The sequence below is a fragment of the Oculina patagonica genome, chromosome 10 (genome assembly GCF_052425735.1).
Source record: "Oculina patagonica isolate OP01 chromosome 10, crgOcupat, whole genome shotgun sequence".
Lineage (NCBI taxonomy): Eukaryota > Metazoa > Cnidaria > Anthozoa > Scleractinia > Oculinidae > Oculina > Oculina patagonica.
The window spans coordinates 19,909,590-19,934,158 of NC_135767.1; the positions used below are offsets into that span (position 1 = coordinate 19,909,590).

General features: G+C 41.5%; 1 protein-coding gene across 1 annotated transcript; it reads left to right on the forward strand.

Annotated features, from left to right (window-relative positions):
• Positions 1-872: 872 nt before the first annotated feature.
• On the forward strand, positions 873-15,612 carry LOC144628777 (uncharacterized). The gene is made up of 8 exons (XM_078486894.1): positions 873-931; positions 3,908-4,034; positions 4,566-4,727; positions 7,756-7,833; positions 8,334-8,401; positions 9,281-9,409; positions 10,678-13,667; positions 14,204-15,612. The coding sequence occupies exons 2-7, from the start codon at positions 3,941-3,943 to the stop codon at positions 13,633-13,635; spliced, it is 3,489 nt and encodes a 1,162-aa protein (XP_078343020.1). The 5' UTR covers positions 873-931; positions 3,908-3,940; the 3' UTR covers positions 13,636-13,667; positions 14,204-15,612.
• The last annotated feature ends 8,957 nt before the right edge of the window (positions 15,613-24,569 follow it).

Below are 24,569 nucleotides of genomic sequence, written 5' to 3' on the forward strand. Positions count from 1 at the left end.
TTTTAGTAATTGAGGATTTTCCAGGAATTGGAGGATTCTCGGAAGGGGAAAATATTTGGGGAATATTGGGGAATATCCCTCAGACAATAGGTGTGCTCGTGGACATTTCCTGTTATGAATAAAAGCACATTCTTGAGAGTTGTTTCGCCGTTGATAAATAATTTTACATGGCATGGCAGTGTATTTGTTCCGAGCAACATATTTTCTAGTAAGTCCAAGAAGATTATCGGTGGTTGGTTGCCATTGGTTGTGAATGTATTATCGGTCTCTGAGGTCACCAGCAATGTTTTTGTCGAGTTTTGTTACATTACTGCCTTGCTTTGCGTTCAAATGATCACAGTATTTTTTAGTTTAAAAACTTGAGCTAATTTCATTAGTAGGCTAACAGTTAACTTGTATGCCAATGCCGGGGTGCAGATTTTTAGAGTTAAAATTTTCGTGACTTGTGATTGCAGGAAGCAAACGTCACGCGAACCTGTGAAAAAGAAAACAAGTTTCTAAAGAGTTTCCACACAAAAGGAGGCTCCTGTATCTTCTAAATTCCGATTTTCTTTCTTGAGTTTCTTCGCTACGCTACCATAGATAGAGAAGTGATTTTCTTAATAAACTGCTGACTTAACGGTTTTCAAATGTTGCGTGATCGACCACACGAATTTTCACGCTATTTTTGTAAGGTCACGAGACATGTCTGGTGTTCAGGAATGAGGGGAACCCCCTAAATTTCTGACAAATATATTTAAACTCACACCAATCAGGTTCATTTTAGTGCCACGTAAACGTACAGTGGACAGTTAGTTGTTGCTGTTGCTGTTGCAGGTTTACTGTGGTTAAATGTGCAACTCATTTTAAGGATAGTGTGCTACTTGTGGGTTAATGTGGCGGCCAAACATAGCAAAACAACCGGAAATGTAGCCGGAATTCAGCCGTTCAGGTATGTGTTGGTGGATGTTTGCGTGAATATATTTCAACTAGTAGTATTTATGCTGGGCATCGTTGCACCCGAAAAATTACACTGCGAACAGTAGTCGTGTTTGGCCAGCGTAGACCGGCAGCCTTCAACAGCGCGTTGGGGTTCTTTCGCTGGGGATGGTCTTTATCGCCAATGGATCTTATTTATTATGCAAACCAACTTATCGTTATAAGCGAAGCACCCCAGCAAAAGTGATTGCGAAATTTAGTCCAAGATATAGTTGCCCTTGAATGACATTAGGTGTGAGTGGAGAAACATGATCTCTGACAACAAAACTGTATTGCGAACACTGTCATATGAAAGGGGGAAATAAAAGTTTCAGTTTCGTTTTGTGAACACGCCATAATCAGTAGACTCGCAGTAGGCGTGTGTGTTATAACTAAATTGTGACGTGCAACAAAGTTCCATCTTTGAGATCGCGTAGTGTAAATACAATAAATCAGTTGAAAACTATATTTTTAGGTCGTCACATGTAAAAGTTGTTGTCATTATGACTTATAGCAAAGAAAGAGGCGTAAATTTTTAGAATCATTGCTGTGACATTTCATTCCATTCCAGGGATAATAAGGGAATTCCCCCAGTTGATAGGCGCGCCCTGGATTTTTTAAGTTATATTTAGAGAACTGTCAGTGAGTGTAAATCTTAATGCAATGGACAGTCTTGTTTTGAGAAAGATGTTTTTCTGTAGGTAAAATAAAGTGATCGTCAAGAAGCAAATGTGAGATCAAGATTGAACATGAGGTACGAGTTACTGTTATAAAGTGTAACGTTTTCGTCTCTGATATATCTACTGTAACATTGTATCCGCGTGTTCTAAGGATGTACGTTGAGGCTCTTAAAATGTGGTGACTCAGTTGTGATAGTCTGATGGCAGCGAAATGAAAGCAAGTCTCCTTCGCAGCTGTTATTTGAAAAGTCACGCAACGCTTTGGGGGAGCGTTGCGTGACATTCCAAATAGAGACTAAATGAAAGCGGCAGTCATGCTACGATCCAAATTAATTTTGTAGTCAACGTTTGTGCTATAATTTCACGGCAGTAGGCTTTCAACTTTGATAAGTTTAGTTCATTGAAATGTTGGAAAGTATAAATGAAAGGAAACATGTTCCTTACATTTGTCGAGTACATGTTTTGTATCAAAACAAAAGTCGTTTATCTCTTTTACACCCAAATAATCCTTTTGTCAAAAAGCGGTAAATTTTCTGTCGTTATGAACAGACATGCTGCCTAACATCGACTTATAAATACTCTATGGTATCAGTTTCCATTTTTTAATCGGGCGGGGCCTGGGCCCGATTCATAATCTGCACGGAATTTTATTTTTTTTTGTCGGTAAATCGATCCAGACCCACGCGGCCCAGCCGGCTCTTCTGTCACGGTCACGCAAGATTTAATATTTAATAGCGATCAGCCGATCACTCGCGTTTAACACGAACACTCTGCTCTCTGAAATGTATAATTTTGTTTCATACCATATTTTACAAGAAGAGAAGGCTGAATATAATCACATAGCGAAAACCAAGACCGCTTGGACATGTCCAAGCTATTTGAAACTACCACTACGTCAGACCCCTGTCACGCGATCTCTCGCTTGTAGCTATAAATAATCATTCACCTATTTTCTGTTTAAATACTCTGCGCTCTGTTTGTGTGAAATATTTATTGTTGTGTTACTCAAGCGTTTGGCTCGGAGCGAGTACAAGTCGTACAATTTACCCGGAATGTGTTAAATATTGCAAAACGACGACTTATTTTCTGGATAGCCCAATTTTCGTTTTGAGTTTACGGTATTTTGAGAATCGAAACGTTATCGAAACGTAAGTTGCAAGCTCAGCAAGAATGTGCCAAAGCACGGGGTACACGTCATCGCGCCAGGGGAATTACCAAAAGCTTGTCGGAAGACGCTAAAAGGAGAAACACAATGGGATGGCCTTAGTCTACTCTTTATTTTGGCGTGATTTGGCTTTCTTTTAAATGAACTGGTTTGGGTTTATTTTATTGAACATTCGGAACAAAATAAATATTTGCATGCGTAAGCAGGCATTTTTCCGGCTAGGCATGTGGCTATGACGTGGTAAAGGAAATTCATGTCACGTTCACTCCGTGACTAACGCAAACACGACTTGTGTGTTTCTCAAGTGACTGCTTTTCTAAAGATTTTACTGTGCGGTGCCGTGCCTTTAAGCCAAAGCACTGAAAGAGGTCAGGTGGTCAAAAATTACCCGCACGATTATAAACTGCTTGCAGTTCTTGTTCAAGTTTAAGTCAACTGCATTTTTCACGCAACTTTATTTAAGGTCACGAGACATGTCTGTGTTCTGGGAATTTGGGGAACCCGCTATAGGAAAAAAAAATGTCCCATGATGTTTGCGTGCAAACATCATGATCTGAAGTGATACTTTAGACAGTTGTACAATCGAAACAATCCTTTGTATTTGTATTTCAACCGAATCAGACACTGTCGCTGAAATCCTGTTTTTGAACTACAGAAGGTCAATTCATTGAACTCTTTGTCCGTAAAATAATATTTAAGACTCGTTCAAAATTATCATCGGGCCATTTTCCACAAATGCCTATATTTCGGTTTTACTCAAAAACCTTGCTAAGGCAACTGAGGAAAACTTTAAGAGCAAGCGTATGCATTCGCTGTATAAGGAGGGAAAATATGCTGTAAATAGTAGTAATTATTGCAGATGAGTGCGTTTGGCAGGGAGGGGTAATAAGGGAGGGGGGGGGGGGGTGGAGTGAAAGCTAGAGGTAATGAGGTGCAAGGAGTGGCAAGTACCATATTATGTTTTAATATTCTCTTAATATTTGAGGTCTGTTTGTGATGTGCAAACTGCAATCAAAAGCCCATGCAGAAAAAAATTGATGAAACCTTACAAACGTTACACTCAATTATCAAATAGCCTATTTCACATTTCTCCTAAAAAATTTAGACGGCGGCCTCCTTAGGCCACTTCCCATCATTCATGGCGAGAAGTCCAATCAAAGCCAAAAAGGAGAGCGACGTTACACCACGCGTTGAAGAAAGTCTTGATTTTGATGAAGACGCATTATTAAGAGGTAAGAAAAACATGAATAGATGATTATACACGCGTTTCTCCTGGTAGACTGAGAAAACAGGTAGCGCCGAGAGCAGTTTTCGTCAGCCAATCAGAAATGAGCAAAAAATCGTTAACGTGACCACGGTAGGAAATAACAAAAGCATGGAACTTCACTCCACGGGTACAAGGTTTTACATGTAAACACACCCTAATTAACAATACTGAAAAATGTCATAGCACGCACGTTGGTAATATTGTTATTGATAAACAAACCTGAAGCTGAAACGATCTTTTGGCATGAAACAATTTAAAACTACAAACCTAAAATTACCGCTTTAGGAATTTTTTCCATACTTTTGTGGGGTCATTTACACAAATTTATTGCCGCAATTTTCTGTTTAAATACTACGCCCCCTTAATTCTTTGAAGCCACAATTTCAATTTCGACCTCCCTTGGCTTGCCTATAATCACAAATGAACAGTCACTACCTGAGAAGACTATACATATGCATAGTAGTTAATAACTATTTTGTCTGTGTTTGGGGTTAAGCAAAAGCAGAGGAGTACAAGAATAAAGGTAACGATGAATACAGAAAGAAAGAATTCAGCAACGCCGAGAAACTGTACACGGAAGGAATCAAGATTAACTGCAAGGATGACGACCTGAATGCCAAACTGTACAGCAACAGGGCAACAGCTCATTTCTATTTAGGTTGGTTCTTATCTGTTCTTTTAAGTTTACTTATAGAATTTCAGGCGGAAAAAGTCTTTCAGTATACGAAATGGAGCACACTAAACTATATACAAACTCCGGTAATTAAACTATTTTACAGGGTGGTTAACGGTGAAGCACCAGCTGCGTTGTCTCACTTAGCGAACAAAGCCTGTGTGTTTTACAGTCTCAGAAGAAGCAATAAGATCACGGTCCCTAGATTTAACTCGTGCTTTGTTTAAAATTCAATTGGCCATAGAGGTGCTATCTTATGGAACGCTGTGTTTCTTCATATAATACGGGCTCCCAATTTCCCACTAAGGTGCAGGATTGCGGTTTATCAAAATATCATGATAGAATATCATTAGTTTGATAACTGATATTTTGATATCTCAGTGATATTTTGGTGATAACTGCATGATAATATCAAAAAATATTTTTCCGTTTTAAATATCAAAAATATCATTATCATATCGTATTTACACGATAGTTGCTAGAATACTTTTTGTTATCAAATTTTTAAATTATCATTATCAAGGTCTCATTATCAAGTTAAAATCATATCATGTATCACTATCATTTTCAAATCTCACTCAAGCAATAACAGACACAATGATATTATGATATATCGTGATAATATCAAAATTGTCCACAAAACTACATAATCACATTGCTACTTACTCCTTTTAGACACGGCAAGATTAACTTTCGTAACACCCGATTTTGGCTTTTTTTTAACTCACTCTTAAACATTTTAATGGCTGTCATTCACAAACCAGAAAATATTTAGTTTGTACTGCGTCATTTTTCTTGCAACTTTCAAATACGTATTTAGTAAGATGCGGGTAAGATTTACGTATTGGGATTGTCTGGGGTTAATGTAAGTTATCGTTTAAAATTAGGGTTAGAGTTCAGAGGCAATGTTATTCAGGGTTAGCGTTTGAGTAAGGGTTAGGGTTAGGTTAGGTTAGGGTTAGGGTTAGGTTAGGCTAGGTTAGGGTTAGGGTTAGGGTTAGGGTTAGGTTAGGTTAGAGTTAGGAATAGGGTTAGGTTAGGTTAAGTTAGGTTAGGGTTAGGGTTAGGGTTTAGGGTAAGTGCAGTATTCTGATAAAATCATGATTTATCATTTTATCACTGAGAGGAGAAGAAAAGTTAGTTAATTAAATATTCTGATAATATCATGATTTATCACTCTATCACTGGGAGGAGAAGAAATACTACTTCATTAAATATTCTGATAATATCATGATAAATCACTCTTACACTGGGAGGAGAAGAAATACTACTTCATTAAATATTCTGATAATATCATGATAAATCACTCTATCACTGGGAGGAGAAGAAATACTACTTCATTAAATATTCTGATAATATCATGATAAATCACTCTATCACTGGGAGGAGAAGAAATACTACTTCATTAAATATTCTGATAATATCATGATAAATCACTCTATCACTGGGAGGAGAAGAAATACTACTTAATTAAAAATTCTGATAATATCATGATAAATCACTCTATCACTGGGAGGAGAAGAAATACTACTTAATTAAAAATTCTGATAATATCATGATAAATCACTCTATCACTGGGAGGAGAAGAAATACTACTTAATTAAATATTCTGATAATATCATGATTTATCACTATATCACTGGGAGGAGAAATAAAGTTAGTTAATTAAATATTCTGATAATATCATGATTTATCACTCTATCACTGGGAGGAGAAGAAAAAACCACTTAATTATATATTCGGATAATATCATGATAAATCACTGTATCACAGGGAAAAGAAATATAGTTTCTTATTTAAGTATTCTGATAATATCATGATAACATATCTTTATAATCAGAGAAAACCCCATTGCGGAATATCAAAAAATCAACCCCTTATATCACCAAAGATATATCATGATAATAGCACTATCCTTTAAAAGAAACATATAGAAAAAAACGTGATATATCATAATTGATTATTAGTCCTGATATAATGATAATACGCAATACTGCACCTCTCTCCAATTTCCTGCCTTCTATCGTAAAGTGAAGAAGGTTAATTATGTTGAGGAGCTTAATTGTAATGCCCAGTCAGTTCAGTCGCACCCCAGACATTACCACGACTTTTAATGTTACTAATTGTTATAAAATTGTTTATTTTTATAGTGATTATGATCCAATGTAATATATAAGTATTTAGTAATAATTATTAGTAGCAGTATTTAGTAATATATTATAGTTAGCACACGACCAGATTTTAAGCATTGTGCTTAAAATCCTTATCGTGTTTAAATAAAGGAATCCATATGATGATGATGATGATGATGATGATGATGATGATGTTGATGATGATGACAAAAGAATAATAATGAGTTCAATAATTAACTATAGGTCACTAAAACTACCCTTAGTCATTAAAGGTCATTGCCCTGTATTGCATTGCGCATCCTTACTGCGCAGAATTTTACACGTAATTAGCGCGCGCACATAAACAAAATGGCGGCTTTTTTCTATGCGGCTTAGTCCGCGAGAGAAGTAAATTGTCGCTTTCTCGTAAACGAGCATGGTGACCTATCAATTTTTTCTCATATTTTGGGTGTAGCGATAAAATTCCCTCTGTAAAATGAAAACTGATCAATTCCTATGTTTGAAAAATAAATTATCGCTAAAAACGTGTACTTTGCCAGAACTCGCAGAGGAATTACAAAGGAATTACATGGAATATACAAGGTCTTCCTGCTCCTAAACGAATATGGTGACCCCCCTTTTTTATTTCAAAATTTAAGTTCCCTTAAAGTAATTAACCAGTAGGCGAGGTTTGGTTAAAAATCTATGTTCAGTTCTATTTCAGGGTAATGACCTTAAGCGTTCGGACACCTCGTTTTTGCACTTTAAATGGATCGTTATGGAGCTTCATACTGTTTAACTAACCTGATGACTCGCGGAGTTCAAATTCAAATGTTTTCACGTTAGTTTTTCTTAAACTAATTTACTCGTTCTATAGCTTTAAACCTTTTTTCTTTTGTTAGGAAATTATCATGAATCACTTGACGATGCAAAAGCTGCCATTGAGTTGCAACCAGCTTACGTTAAAGCCATTGACAGAGGTAAGTTTTGCTCAACGTTTCATTAAATCTAGCTGACAAGACATTGAAGCAATACTTACATAAAACGCTATAAGCGACACCTGTTAATTGTGGCAACTGAAAGAAAACTCCTTTGTACTTATATGTACTGTAGTCTGCATTCTAACCTAGTGGCCCATACCGGCGGAGCTTATCCCGGTTTCTGTAGCATTAAGCAACTAGGATAATTTCTACCCCCCGTGGATGAGATGCTAATATAAAACAGGGCTTCTTACTCACCCATCCCCCATTCCCTAACCCTGCGTTAAATTCGTCGGTACCCATTTATACTTCTGCTAGGAGAGGGGCACTGTGAGAGTAAAGTATCTTGCCCAAGAATAAAACACGGTGACCCCGGCCAGGGCTCGAACCCAGACCGCTCGATCCGAAGCCCAGCCCCCACCGCACTATACAATGTAAAAGTTGTTGCTTTCACAATGCTGTGATGTAATGTGTTTTGAAGCATTTTCATTGTTTCTTAGCTGCGAGTTCTTGTGTAGAGCTGCATCTTTATGAGGAGGCCATCACTTGGTGTGACAAGGGGTTAGCAGTATCCTTTTAACTGATACACACACCTGCTTTTCGTGTTTTTTTTAACAAGGCAGAAAAAAATCCCAACATTAAGGATTCAAGTATAGATACAGTAGAACCCGGGTTACTCGAACTCTGAAGGAAAACGAAAACAGTTCGCGTTAGCGGGGTTTCGAGTTATCGGGGTCGATTGAGTATTTAATTTGCCAAGTTAATAATTGATAGTATACTATTCTGCACTGCAACAATTATCGCATCGCATTAAGTTTGGATTAAGATTGGGGATAAAATTCAGCGACGCGACAAGAGTCGCAGCGCAAGCTAAGTACATTATGGGTGGGTGGGTGGGTAATGTTGAACCTGCCATAACACCCTCAAGCGGAATGAACACCCCCTAACAGACTCCCAACAACATTCTACAAACAACTAGCTGGTTACTTATCGCACTTGGTATATTTCCTTCGGCGTTGCACTTGAGCAATGCCAATTTATTCATAATCTGTGTCACTTATATGCTATATCCATAATTTATGCAGTGCGAATAGTTTGAACTGATTTTTCAGTATTTCTCTTTTCAGTAATCCTTATGATATGAGTGGAAATGGCTGTCAAATACGTGATCTGTTCGTTGCTCTAATCAATGAGCAACCGTGGCAAGTTGCAAGAACCGGAATTGAAGTTATTGGCCAGGGTAAATTTTGATCAAGGGAAACGAAATTTAGTTCGAGTTAGCGGGGTTTTCGAGTTATCCGAGTTCGAGTTACCGAGGTTATACTGTATTTTCATAAGATCGTGCAAGGCTCTCTGGTTTCTTTAATGTTGTGTTGGACTCGAGATAATTCAGCATTTACTTAAGTAACCTTTGTCAACTATGTGTTACTAACTTGACCCTAAAAAGATCAGCAAGGATAACAGGACTTTGTTGGATTTAAGGAAGAGGTCTGTTGATGTAGTTAGGAAATTCCCGGAGCTGACAGACCAAGAAAAAGCAAACAGCAATTCCGAAAGGGAGACTGCCGAAAGAGAGGTAAGGTTTATTAAATTTACTTGTATTAGAGACTATGCAGCGCTGTAATCCGTTAACACTTTCCCTGCAACGGGGCTTCCTAGTCTCTTTTCATAAGTACAGGAAAAAATAACTTTCACTAAAAGCAAAATAAATACCGTAGAAGAACGCCGGTGCGTTTATTCTCTACCTGTAAAGCTTTAAAATTCGTAAAGTTTCAAAAAGCAAAAAATAATATAAAGGCAAAGAGCTTCGCTAGTGAGAGGTGAGGTGGCCTAATGGTTAGTGTGCTGGACTCTGAATGGAGCAGTCTTGGTTCAAGCCCTGAACGGGGCACTGCGTTGTGTTCTTAGGCAAGACACTTTACTCTTATAGTGCCTCTCTCCACCCAGGTGTATAAATGGGTATCGACAAATTTACTGCTGGGGGTAACCTGGCGACGGACTAGCATCCCATCCGGGTGGGGGGGGGGGGGGTAGAAATACTCCTAGTGGCTGCGTGCTACAGAAACTGGGATAAGTTCCCGCCTGATGGGCCACTAGGCTCGAACGCAGACTTTAACTTTACAACTTCGCAAGTCAATAATACGAACTTGCAATCAAGTCGTGCGTAGAGTTCTAGCTAGTGGTGGCTGGGGTCGGTGAGCCAAAATTCCTCACTTGTCCGCAGTGCAGATTAGTTTAAGGTTTCGATTTTAAGATCATAAAGTGTTGGAAATAAATTACATTAAACTGTGTTCTTAGCTAGCTTTCAGTGGTTCGTAAATCTCGTTTGGTCTCGCCAGGCATGTTATGTACCATGGTGCAACTGATTACAACGGCTTTTATAGTCTCCGAGAGAAAGGGTGAGGGACTTTCTGTACAGCTTCAGCGTTAGGAACGTACTCGATCCAACAAACCTCAAGAATAATAGATTTAAACTAGGAGCAACAATATGATACTAAGCATAAATTCAATAATTACATAATTTATGTGTAACACCCAACATTTGAATCCTGTATAACTATTCGTTACTTTTCGCAATGTTGCAATGTGTACTCTTGATTAGTCAAGCGCAACTTGCAATGGAATTTTATTAACATGAGTCAAACAGAGCGCATCCTTCGCTCGCGTTGCAAGTTGCAAACAAAAATTGCGGAGGTGTAACACCACCTTTGCAACCTGCAATGTTTATCAGCCATCATCGTTGCCTCGTGTAACAAGGCTTTAAAACAGCTCAATATTTATGCAATAGTATAAACACGTAGAGAGAAACAAGAAAAATACCAACTTTTCTTTTTCGCTTCACAGGAAAGTGAAGACTCCAATGTCTATGAAGTAATTGGAAACATTTTTATCCACTCCAGGGATTACAAAGCCGCCATACACTACTATTTACGTTATCTTAAAATTGCCGAACAACTGGGAGATAGGGCTGGACAAGGACGGGCATATTCTAACCTTGGCAATGCTTATTTTGATCTCGGAAATTTCAAAGCAGCCATTCGCCACCATGAACGTGATCTAGAAATTGCTGTAGAAATGAGAGACAGGAAAGGAGAAGGACGCGCACTTGGAAATATCGGCATTGCTTATTACAGTCTCGGAGATGTAACAAGAGCCGTACATTACTATGAAAATTCTATAAACATTGCCCAGAAAGTGGGAGACAGAGTTATGGAGGGAAACTCGCGTGCCAATCTTGGCATTGCTTATCAACATCTAGGAGATTTTGAGAAAGCTATTGACTACCATGAACTCCATCTTAAAATTGTCAAAGAATTAGGAGACCGAGCTGGAGAAGCAAATGCGTATTTCAGTTTGGGTAACATTGACTTAAGGCAGGGAAATTTCGCAAAAGCCCTTGAATACCATGAATGTGCTTTGAAAATTGCCAAAGAAATTGGAGACAGAGTATCTGAAGGAGTCGCGTATGCCATCCTTGGCAACGATTATTCCAAACTCAGAAATTTAAAGAAAGCCATTGACTGCCATCAGCAACATCTTAAAATTGTCGAAAAATTGGGAAACAAGGCTGGAATGTTAGACGCGTACTGTAATCTTGGCGGCTGTTATCAAGACCTCGGGGAAACCGAAACAGCCATAGACTACTACGACCGTCTTCTAAAAATTGCTCAAGAAGTAGGAGATAGGGGCGGGGAAGGAAGCGCATATCGTAGTCTTGGCAACGCATATATCAGTCTCAAAAATTTCACAAAAGCCATAGATTACTATGAACGACAACTGAAAATTGCCCAAGAAATAAGAAACAGAGCTGGAGAAGGCAACGCATATGGTAATCTTGGCAACGCATATATCACTCTCGGAAATTTTACAAAAGCCATAGATTACAATGAACGACGACTGAAAATTGACCAAGAAATAAGAAACAGAGCTGGAGAAGGCAAGGCATATGGTAATCTTGGCATTGCCTATCACAATCTCAGAAATTTTGAAAAAGCCAAAGACAACCTTGAACGTGGTCTGGAAATTCATAAGGAACTGGGCGACAAGTCCGCAGAGGGTGTCGCGTATGGCAATCTTGGCAATGTCTATCATTCTCTTGGAGATTTTAAAAAAGCCATAGCGTGTCATGAAATGCATTTAAAAGATGCCCAAGAATTGCAAAATAGGGCTGAAGAAGGATACGCCTATGGCCATCTTGCAGTCGCTTATCAGAGTCTCGGGAATTTCAATAAAGCCATTGAGTACTATGCACTAAGTTTACAAATTGCCAAAGAAGTGGGAGACAAGGATGGAGAAGCAAGAACTAGTTACAACCTTGGGTGTAGCTGTGCAGCACTAGGCTTTCTTTCTTATGCTCTTGAGTTTTTTCAGTCCAGTGTAGAAATATTCAATGCTTTAAGAGCTCGTCTTCAGAGTAAAGATGAGTGGAAAATCAGCTTACGCCATATGTACCAAGCTGTGTACAATAGTCTATGGAGTCTATTGTTAGAACAAGGCAAAGTAGTGGAGGCCCTGTCTGCTGCTGAACAAGGACGTGCACAAGCTCTGATTGATCTTCTGGAATTAAATTACTTCGGGAATGAAAGGCCTTGCGTTGGATCAAGTCCAGAGGAAAAAAGTATGAATGCGATACTTAGCTGCCTTCCGTCAAATACAGTTTTTATGGCAGTTCACGAGCGAGAAATCGTTTACTGGGTCATTCAAAAAGAAAAAGATGTTGAGGTGAGGAGACAAGAAATCGACGATAACTCCGCGGTAGATGCGACCACTTTCCTTCAGTCTTTAATAGAGAATGCTTGCGAGAAGCTTGGTGTAAGAGCTGGTGTAAGATTCGAGGATCGCTCGCTGGATAAGCTGAAATATGACATGCAGTCACACGAGAGGTCTGGTCAGACAGCTTGCTATTCTTTGGAAATTCGGACAAGCGCCTTAAGAACATTGTATGACGTAGTCATTGGCCCTATTGAAGACTTGATTCGTGGAAGTGACGAGCTTACCATTGCTCCTGATGGTCCATTGTGTTTGGTTCCTTATGCTGCCTTAATGGACCCAAGATCGAAGTATCTGGGGGAGTCTTTCAGAATCCGAGTGATTCCATCTCTCAGCAGTTTGAAATTGATCACTGATTGCCCAGAAAATCACCACTGTAAGAGTGGGGCGCTGCTTGTTGGAGATCCCTGTGTAAAAGAACTTTCCAACGTAGATGGTAAAAAGCTAAATCAGCTGCCGAGCGCCATAAAGGAAGTAGAAATGATTGGACGAATAATCAACTGTGCTCCCCTGACTGGGAAGGAGGCAACAAAGAATAAAGTGTTGGAACGAATCTCCTCTGTTGCATTAGTACACATTGCGGCACATGGTCGTATGGAAACAGGAGAAATTGTCTTGGCACCAAACCTTGTACCAGAATCCGCACAGGTGCAGGAGGAAGACTATCTTTTGACAATGGAAGATGTGTTGAAAATTAAGCTACGAGCAAGACTGGTTGTGCTGAGCTGCTGTCATAGTGCTCGTGGAAAGATTAAAGCTGAGGGTGTGGTTGGAATCGCGCGTGCTTTTCTTGGTGCGGGTGCCCGTTCTGTTTTGGTTTCCCTGTGGGCGATTGATGACGAGGCCACTCTGGAGTTCATGAAGTTCTTTTATCAACATTTGTTGGATGGAAGAAAGGCCAGTGAGGCTCTGAGGCTCGCCATGAAATGTATGAGAGAATCTGAAAATGAATTATTCAGTGAAGTTAAACACTGGGCTCCGTTTGTTCTCATTGGAGATGACGTCACGCTGGAGTTTGGTGGAGCCGAGTAGATAAATTCCAAGATCTTTACCGTAGGCCTGTGGTAAGAGTTTATAGTTAGTGTAGTTGATTTTATAGCTAGGCTTTTCAGATGTACTGAAAGAGTTGGGCTCTTATCCATTGAAAGGTGGCTGTAAAGTAAGATATGACGTATATACGGAATAATCACTTAACAACAAGCCGAATTCATTTTGAAACAACAAAGACTTAATCCCGTCACACATGTCTTTTTAATTGTTAAAACAATTCTGACCAATCAACGGCGTAGGTCATTTTGAGATACGGGCTTTAAAGACTATAAAAATAGGTCTGCATATTTTGAAATTATATTTTTTCTAAAAGTACATTTATAAAGCATTTTATTTCATCAGTTATTTTATGTTTTGCCTCTTTTGCAGCAGCCTGCATATAAAGAAACGAGACTGTGAACCAGTGGGATATTACTTTGTAATCCAGTATTTCATTGATGACATTATTTCAATTTATTTATCCTGTTTGAATACCGCGTAATTAATTGGAAAAAGCATTGGCTAGTTCGTAGGTGTTTCTCACATTTTGAATACCGTTTCTGTCTTGTAGATGATGAACTGAAGAATTGTTTGCAGTTGAAGGGAACCCATTGCTGCGTTTTGAGTCAGTGTTCAAAAGCTTTTCGCCTAATTGTTGGTGGAAATCACAGTCTTTACCCAAGAAGACTCCAAGAAAAGCCCAAATGTTTTGGATCCTCATCAGAAAGACTGTAAATATATATTGTATGTTTTAAAGCATCAATAGGAGCGTTGAAACTTCAAAAGTCGAGTGTAGTTCTTGTCAGAGCAATTTTTAGAGAAGCGTTCAAGCGTCATCCGCGTTTTGTCGTTACTTTTTTGACGCCTGTCCACTTAGGGAAATAGAACCACGAGGATTGACTCGTAACGTGCCTTGTTCGTCACCAGCGTTGCTAAAGCAACATGAAGTATCCCAGTTGTACCATATTTGTGTGCATTTTTTTTTTAGTTCTCGCGTGTATTATATTCGCACAGGAAAAGAATCGGATCGAGACTCATTCAGTACTTCGCTGAAAATGTAGTAAAACGCATTGTATTGTTCCCTGGCTGTGCTGAGCATTTTCAGGTACAGTAAAACTTCTTTAATACGGACGCTAAAGGGGCAAAGCGTGTTATGGAGGTGTCCTTTTCATAGAGGAAGCGATTGTATGAATCCTATTTTTTTTTTCTTGGACCAACTGAACTGTCCGTAATATAGTATTATGAACGTTTCCGAAAGGAGAGGTTCCACTGTACTTGCCAGTGTGTTTGGTAGCCTGTTCTTTACATATGCATATAATATTAATTGAACGCAAAACCAATTAAGCTAATTACAAGATATCTAATAAGCGTGGCAATATATAGTATTTTCGAAGGTTAGTTTAAGCCATTTTACACAGTAACTTTATGATAGATAAGTTATTAATGCTAGGATTTGAAATGTTATTTAATTGATGTCACGCAACTGATCGATCATAAACCCGCGAATTTCTTTGGTTCCCTTGTCGTTGTCTATCGCTGACAGCCACACGACAACACCTGATTTACCCTGTAAGGGAATCTGATTTTACAGTTTTCAGGCTTTAAAAAAATATAATATTGCAGATTTTAGACTGTTATCCTTTAAAGGTACTGATCGCTCATAGAAAACTCAGGCTTGTAGTCTAATTGTTCACAATAAGATAAAAGTTGTTATAGTTCAAATTGACCTCATATGTAATGGGCTAGACTGCTGTAAAGCTTATAGTAGAATGTATTCATTGCACTTAAAAAGGAAATACAACTCACTGCGTTTACTGGGTTAGTTTTAAGAAAAAGAATTCAAGTGTGCACGAAACTACGGCAATGATGGTATAGTTTGTTAGTTCCGACCATCTTGTTCCGACGAAATACGTGTAGTAAAACCATTTGGGAAATAGCAAGTTTTGTTTTCGAATAAAGCAAAACAAGTTTGTTTAAAAAGTTGTGGTGCATTATAGTTCGAAGTTAACTGGTTTGTGTGATTATACCCAGACTGCCAGGGGCTTTTTACGCGCTCTTCTGGTTCCAGTCGGCACTCGGCCGATTGCCCACGATAGGAGACGAAAAGCGCGCAAAGAAAACCTCAGAGTGGCTGGTTGAAGATAAACCAATTGCCTCTGTATCAAATCGAGTCTTTCTGCGAAACCATTCATATGAAAATATGTCTTACCTGCACGCACTTTGAAACAAACTCATTTCCATATAAAAAATTTGCACAAGGACTTCTTTTTGAAACAGAGGCAAATTTATAGGCAACTCGGAAATGTCCTAGTAAAAATCATGAAACATAGGAATCGTGCAATTCCTTTTACAATACTTACAACCATTGGTCGTTTCACGGTTAGTACCTTGCAGTACACTTTTACATAAACACCACTTATTATATCTGAAATGTTCAATCTGCATAAAATGGGAAGGAAAGGCCTTTTTTTTAACAAAACAGCTTTGTCACGGCACTCAGCTTGATGTCACATACGACGGAGAACTCAAATATTCAAAATGCTCTGTTTTAAAACGAATGACACTATCGATCTGGAAATTTGCAAAAATATATATTTTTTGTTTATCTTTCGCCTAATGACAACGGAAATTTAGCAGGCCTAGTGAATTTTGATTTCAGAATTTTATGACGTAACATGAAAACCAAGAATACCTTGTCAAGCATACAGGTGATCTGGGTGATGAGAATAAAGAAAATCATTAACTAGTAAGTCATCATCCTGATGAACCACTAAATTCTTAGAACTAACATTAAAAGAAATATGGAAACTTAAAAGAGAGATTTCAAGCGCGTGAACTCTCACCTCTTGACTTAATTCAGTGGAGGTGTTTTCCGTGGGCGCGCGAGAGTATTAGCAGTATAAGCTCGCGATCGAGTTGATTCACCGCCATGTTGGATTAATTGGATTAGGGCGTAGAGGGGTTTGGTTCAGCCTCACTCCTACTCCCCTATCCCCAAGCAAAATTTTTTTTTTGGGATCACATTCTTGGGGAGCTTGGAAACCACGCTTGATTTGGTAGCCGAGCCTTCTCCTCACACTATGAGCTCGTTTACAGAAATTAAAAACAGCGAAATTTTCGCAGAATATCCACTGAAACTTCTTGAGAGTATCAGATGTTTGTTTAGAAATGTCAAGCGATTCCAAAAATTATATTTGTTTTCTAGTTGACGAAATATCCGAACTTCGGTATACCATAAAATCGCAATGTTCTCGACACTTAAAAAAATTTTGGCTCAGCCCGGAAGTAAGAAATATTGAAACAGCAAACCTCACGCAAACGAATGAATAGATACTTTAATAACCCAATGAGAATCTCGATGTTTGCCTAGAAATGCCAAGCGATTCTTAAAATTATTTTGGTTTCGAAGTGGACGAATTTTTCGAGGTTGTGCATACCATGAAATCGCTTCGTTCATGACACTTACACCCGCTCATCTTTCGATGTGCTATAAACACGAGACGGATCGAAATCCGCCAATCACAGCCCACTAGCATGACCTTCTGAACTTGTGGGCTCATTTGCATGAAACCAACACCGGTTTTTAAGTGTCAAAAACGAAGCGATTTTATGGAATGCACAAGCTTGCAAAATTCGTCCACTTGGGAACCAAAATAATTTTAAGAATCGCGTGGCATGTTTACAGACAACAGCGAAAAGAATCGCTTGAAAACTGGTGTTGGTTTCATGCAAATGAGCCCACAAGTTCAGAAGGTCATGCTAGTGGGCTGTGATTGGCGGATTTCGATCCGTCTCGTGTTTATAGCACATCGAAAGATGCACAACCTCGAAAAATTCGTCCACTTCGAAACCAAAATAATTTTAAGAATCGCTTGGCATTTCTAGACAAACATCGAGATTCTCATTGGGTTATTAAAGTGAATATAGATATTCATGCAGCCTCGTCCCCAGGCCATACCGCGCTATGCGAGTGAGCGGAGGAGGACTGGAACCGAGCGCGATAGCGCGAGGCCTGGCACAAAATGGCAAAAAAGTCCCAGTTTAGCGAGAAAAAGTCCCAGATATAGCTCGACGAAAATATACGTTTTTCTGCGAGGAAAAGAAAATATTTCTGGTTCATGAGGAAACTGCATCCCTTTTGAACATTTGTGGACTATTTTAGATGGCGGAGACGAACTGTAATGCCGTTTTTTCCTGCCTTGCAGAATGGTATTGGTCGTATTTAATAGAGTTAAGAAAATTATTCTGTTATCATTGTTTTCGTTCACTACTCGTAGTGATACATGGGTCTACATGTATCTAGAAGTTCTTAGTGGTAAGCAAATTACGTTCGCCAGGTACTAGTAACTGTGTTAGTTTTATTTAAACCTGAAAGGCGTCGATCTCAATGTTTATAGAGCTAGGGTCGGGATTTTCGACCTTTGTTGTTTACAAATTTATGTGCGAAAACAAAGAAACAATTCAGCTTACTTGAGAGAAGAGGACTAATCCCCCGATGCATGTATTAAAGCTTGTGATTGATTACCTGTAATTTTTTATTTAGCTTTTTAGAGAAAGAAAAAAAAATCCAACTCTCGTAAACCAAAACTTTATTTGATCTTGATGTAGCCTGTCTGAGCCTGTCTTTTTCTTGTATACTCTGGCTCATTTCATTAGCAGGAGATGTTAATCCAAATCCTGGGCCCTGTTCAGGTTATATATAACAAGTATGCTTCAATCATTTTCGTCAATTCAATGAGCTTATTAAATAAAAATTACAGCTGGTCGTGACTTATTGCAGATTCCAAGTGTGAATTGATAACATTTCCATTGTGTAGTACCACTAAATAGCCAACAGTTCTTGTCAGCCCAAAAGGTGTGGAAATTTATTTCAATTTCCCTCAGTTGCAGAGTTAGCATTTCAGCTGAAGTTTATATATTTTGCTGCCAATTTTCGTGTAGTTTTGACAAATTTACCTGCTGAGATCAAAAAGAAACAGAAGTGCACTGCTTTCCCCTTTAGACAAGGTACATACTGCATCATTGTAGACATAGCTCGTTTAACAAAGTATGATTCTTCTGCTATTCTCTCTGACATTTACTTGCAAAGAAACATATAAACACAATATATATATATATATACTGTGTTTATATGTTTATTTGCAAATAAATTAAAATATCAAAATATATGTTTAAATATTGTTTGAACCGCTCCAAAAAAGCTGGTTACTGGGGCTTTTGGACCAGTTTCCTTTTAATTTGTGAGCCCCATTCTGCATTTTTGATAGCCCAAAAATATTTGTATTTTTCCTCACATGGGTACACTGGCTATTTTTCCCATTCCTTAAACTACCACCTTTTTAACTCCTACTTGCAGAGATATTAAACTGAGCTTGACTGACACACACACATAAACACAGTACAGTATACAAAAGTATTTACATGTATTCGACTCTTGCAATATATACTAAAACTAGTAGTTATTGGAATTTAGGGGAGTGCATTTGGTAGGGTGGGGTGATTTGGGGAGGAGGCAGGGAAAGCTGTAGGCAGTGGAAAGTGTTATATTATGTTTTCATATTCTCTTGATATTTGAGGTCAGCCCATAGAAAATGTATGACATTGCCAGCTGATGAAACCTGATCTGCTTGTACCAACCCATCTTTCTAAAGCATAAGAGAAGAATAAAGCCTTTTGATTGATTGTGCCAAGCTAAGTGGCTAAAGGTCTTTAATGAATCCAAATAGAGTACATTGTATATCTAGAAGATACTCTGGATAATGTTTGTATAGTAACAATATAAATATAACATTAACTAACAGTAACAAACGACTTTTAAACTGAAATGAAGCCATTCTTAACATTTTGATACCAGTCCATTCAGAACAGTTTTTTGTTTCCTTACAATCATAATCTTGTCAATGCTTAGTGGCCGAAGGGAATTTGGTATGTTATAGAGTCTCACAAGTCTGAAGTTCACAAGAGAGAAGTTGAATCTGTTAAGCAGCTGAGTTGACACATTACAACTCGGTATCGTCACCAACAGTAGGCGAATTGCAGCGTTTGTTTCCCAGAAAACAAACCACTACACAGCTTTCTAATTTTCTGATAAGTAGCTTTAGCCATATATTTCGCTACTGATACTTCGAATAAATAGTTACAACTTCACTTACCTTGGATAAAACTGCGAAAAATATTCGAAAAAAGCGAAGGCAAAGGAACAAACAAAGCACACACGAAAGCACAGTTGATAGCACTGATGGATTGATCAGCTTTGAGCCTTTTATTTTCACCGCTGTTGTTGTTGTGTTAGCGAGAAGCAAAAATACTCATCACAACTTTCCACGAACGACCACCATTCTATCTCCGTTCACCAAGACACCAACAGAGAAATCGATCGATAGAGACAGCTCCCATCGCCAGTTACAGTTAGTGCTCTTTAGATGGTACAATTTGCTGCGCATAAAAATCGTCATTTAATTTTTCTACCTTAAATAAAAAATCTCCAATTACTTCACGAGTTTGCTGGCAGACATGGATGAAGGAATCCCAGCCTAATTCTGACGCGTTTTTAAGTTCTTCAAGAAGTTGACTGAAGTTCAATCGTTGGACAGGCTCCGCCATATTGGATTTGCCGTTTATTGCCAGGCGTCCTAGGCGAACTTCCCCGACAAGCTTGGCGGGTGACGTCACATCCAAATTCGCCGGGGACGACTGGGGACGAGGCTGATATTCATCTATTCATTCGTTTGCGTGAGGTTTGCTGTTTCAATATTTCTTGCTTCCCGGCTGTCAGAGCCAAAATTTTTCTAAGTGTCGAGAACATTGCGATTTTATGGTATACCGAAGTTCGGATATTTCGTCAACTAGAAAACAAATATAATTTTTGGAATCGCTTGACATTTCTAAACAAACATCTGATACTCTCAAGAAGTTTCAGTGGATATTCTGCGAAAATTTCGCTGTTTTTAATTTCTGTAAACGAGCTCATATTGTGAGGAGAAGGCACGGCTACCAAATCAAGCGTGGTTTCCAAGCTCCCCAAGAATGCGATCCCAAAATCCCCAATTAATGTCTGTTACGCTACGCAGCGAGCGGGGTTTGGCCGGGAATGCAAAGGGACGAGGCACCAGCGGAGTAGCCCCCGAAGCGAAGGCGGGGACCCGACTGAGAGGTAGGTGCTTGGACGGTTGCTATGGAAACCGACTCCACAGCGAGGCCCTTTGCATAAGTCACACTGGCCGAAGCCAGTGGAGAAAGGACACAGGAAAAGGGGGTCTATATGGGAGGGTGGGAGACGGAAAACTAACTACTTGCAGCGAGGGAGCAAACTGCGAATGTACGCGTCAGCGAAACGACAGCGCGCGAAAGACGTGGTGCGCGAGGGCGAGGCTGCGCCAGGTTGAGGTTACGCTACACGCCATTAACTTATGCCAATCAAAGCTTGACTCCAATTAATGTCTGTTACGCTACGCAGCGAGCGGGGTTTGGCCGGGAATGCAAAGGGACGAGGCACCAGCGGAGTAGCCCCCGAAGCGAAGGCGGGGACCCGACTGAGAGGTAGGTGCTTGGACGGTTGCTATGGAAACCGACTCCAAACTGACGAACCGAAGGAGAGGAAGGCTCCAAGCAGCACAAAGGGGGTAGGACCTGGTGCCCGGGATTTGCATTCCCCGCGGAGCGAGAGCGCGCAACGGAAACGCAAGTAGAATCGGCGACAGAGGCGGGCGTAAGATAACAACAACTTTAATGGTATTCCGAGGCGACGACAGCAGCCACGGCGGCCAGACACGCTGCCGAGCTGTCTGGTGAAGTCTTTGAGTGATCCTGATTGTAGCGATAAGCAGCCGCCGGCTGTCACTCGTCATAGCGGCGCGTGCGAGTGTTCGTAGCTGCAGCGTTTATCAGTGCGGCGTTGATCACTACGGAGCGTGTGAGACCAGTGTTCGTAACTGGGGGGTGTGGGAGGGCGGTAATCATCACTACAAGTACGGCATGTGCGAGTCCGGTATTCGTGCTGTGGCGTTTACGAGAACAGCATTCGTTAATGCAGCGCATGCGAATCCCGTGTTTGTGACTGCGACGACTACCAGTGCAGTGAACAACACTGCAGCCGCCCTGGTGTTCGCAACGGCGGAGAGCGGTAGTCGACATTACAGCGTGCGAGTCCAGAGTGCGTAGCTGCGATATTCGAGTGCAGTAGTCCTCACCGTAGCGTCTGCGAGACCATTGTAATTAAGTGCAGTATTTGCGACCGCGGCGATGATCAGTCTGCGAATCTAGTGAAGGTGACGAGCGGAGCGTCTGTGCAAATGAAGTCCATTTTCGTAGCGCGAGCACCTAGGAGTCTCGATTACGTGACCAAAGCGTCTGCAAGTTCCGCTTGAGTGACAGGAGCGTCTGCCAAGCCACTAAGCGTGACAGAGGCGTCTGCGACTCCGACTGCGAAAGGTCGTGTTCGTGACGCGTGCGCCTATTGAACTGGGTACCAGCATCGCTGAGTCCTGTGTTCGTGACGGTGGTGACTGCGAGACGAGATCTTGACAGCAGCGTTTGTGAGTCGTGTGTCCGTGACAAGCGCATCTGCAAACGCGAGTGTTTTCTACGAGTCCTGTTTGTAACAAGAGCGTCTGAGTCCGGCGCACTCGACGCGAGCGTTTGCGAGCCCTGTATTTGTGACAAAAGCGCCCGCGAGTCGAGTGTACGTGACTGCAGCGACTACGACTCCAACAAGAAACAACTGCAGTTGCAAAACCTGTTTGGTAATTCTGCGGACGTGATGGGAGCGCCGTGATCACGGGTCTTGTGTACGTGACAAGGGCGATTATGAGCCCTGTGTACGCGAGTAGTACGTGACTACGTGACAGGAGCGGCTGCAAGGCCTGTGGGTCCTGTGTTCGAATCTCCGCGCCTGAGAGTCCAGTGAGCGGGACGTCAGCGTCGGAGAGTCCCGCGTAGACGACAGGAGAGATTGCCTGTGCTAAATTTGTGACCAGTGCATTTGCAAGTGTTGTGCTCGTTGGGGGCGTATTTGCGAGGGCCGAGATCGTAACGGGAGCGACTGAGAGCCCAGCGTACGTGACAGTTACGTGTGCTAGTCCTGTGTTTGTGAGAGGCGTTTGCGAGTCCTGTGCTCGTAAAAGGAGCGATTGCAAGTTAGGTATGCGACCACAGCATCTGAGAGACAAACGTACGATAACGTAAGTTTGCGAGTCCCGTGTTCGTAATAGATGGGTGTGCACCTGTGTTCGTGACGGGAGCGACTGCGGGTCCTTTGTACGCGAAAGGAGCGTTTTTGAGTTCTGTGTTGGCTAAGGATGTGTCTGTGACTCCTGCGTGCGCGACAGCAAGCAAGTACAGTAGAAGTGTTCGAATCAGCATCTGAGAGTTCTGTGTGCGTGCCAACCTCGTAGGAAGTCGTGCGTAACGACAGGGGCGATTGCGAGACTCGTGCTCATTACTAGAGCGCTTGTGAGTTCGGTGCCCTGAGAGGCCAACGTAGGAGATAGGAGCAAGGTCGAGATCCGTGCTCGGAATGGGAGCGTCTGAAAGTCCGACGTACGCGACGGGGACGATTGTGTGACCTGTGTTCGTGACATGAGCGTTTGCGAATCCTGTGAGCCACAGAGAAGCGTTTGCGAGACTTATGTTCGTGACAGGAGCGTGTGCGAGACCTGGATTCGTGACAGGAGCAGGTGCGAATCCTGTGTGCTGGACAGGAGCGGGTGCGAGTCCTGTTTTCGTGACAGGAGCGTTTGCGACAGCTGTGGCTGAGAGTTTTGTGTATGCGAAGGGAGCTTACTGGAGTCCTGTGGTGGAGCCAGCAGCATCTCGGAGTCCAGTAAAAAAGAGAGGAACGTCTGAAAGTCCTGTGTGGGAGACGGCATCGTCTACGAGACAGCGTACGTGATGTGTTCGAAACGGGAGCGGCAGTTTACTTGCCGGGAGTGATTATGCGACCTCTGTACGTGACAGGAGCGTTGCGAGACCTGTGCTCGTGACAGGAGCGTTTGCGAGTCCTGTGCCCGCAACGGGAGTGTTTTCGAGTCCTATGCCTGTGACAGGAGCTTTAGCGAGTCCTGTGCTCGTGACAGGAGCGTTTGAGAGTCCTGTGCTCGAGGCTGGAGCGATTGCGAGTCCTGTGCTCGAGACTGGAGCGTTTGCGAGTCCTGTGCTCGTGACAGGAGCGTTTGCGAGTCCTGTGCCCGCAACGGGAGTGTTTTCGAGTCCTGTGCCTGTGACAGGAGCTTTAGCGAGTCCTGTGCTCGTAACAGGAGCGTTTGAGAGTCCTGTGCTCGTGACTGGAGCGGTTGCGAGTCCTGTGCTCGAGACTGGAGCGGTTGCGAGTCCTGTGCTCGTGACAGGAGCGTTTGCGAGTCCTGTGCTCGTGACAGGAGCGGTTGCGAGTCCTGTGCTCGAGACTGCAGCGGTTGCGAGTCCTGTGCTCGTGACAGGAGCGTTTGCGAGTCCTGTGCTCGTGACAGGAGCGTTTGAGAGTCCTGTGCTCATGACTGGAGCGGTTGCGATTCCTGTGCTCACGACAGAAGTGTTTGCGAGTCCTGTGCTCGTGACAGGAGCGTTTGCGAGTCCTGTGCTCGTGACAGGAGCGGTTGCGAGTCCTGTGCTCGAGACTGGAGCGGTTGCGAGTCCTGTGCTCGTGACAGGAGCGTTTGCGAGTCCTGTATTCACGACAGCTGCGGGTGAGTTCTGTGAATGGGATGGGATCTTCCTGGAGTTTTGTGTTGGTGGTAGCAGCATCTCGGAGTATCTTCAGCATCTCCAGTAGAAGTGAAAGGAGCGTGTAAGAGGCTTGTGTACGTGACAGCACCGTCTGGGAAACAGCGTACGTGACAGTTACAAGAGCGTTTGTGAAGCCTGTGCTCGAGAGAGGAGCTCTGGGTGGTCTGTGTGCACGACGAGAGCGTCGGGTAGTCCAGCGTTAAATTGGTCAGAGGAGC

What these genes read in the sequence shown, in the direction of transcription:
- LOC144628777 (XM_078486894.1), top strand. Translation starts at nt 3,941, where the DNA reads ATGGCGAGAAGTCCAATCAAAGCCAAAAAGGAGAGCGACGTTACACCA. An exon ending in GGTGTGACAAGGGGTTAGCA is followed by an intron (nt 8,402 to 9,280) that starts GTATCCTTTTAA and finishes GACCCTAAAAAG; the next exon opens with ATCAGCAAGGATAACAGGAC. An exon ending in GGGAGACTGCCGAAAGAGAG is followed by an intron (nt 9,410 to 10,677) that starts GTAAGGTTTATT and finishes TTCGCTTCACAG; the next exon opens with GAAAGTGAAGACTCCAATGT.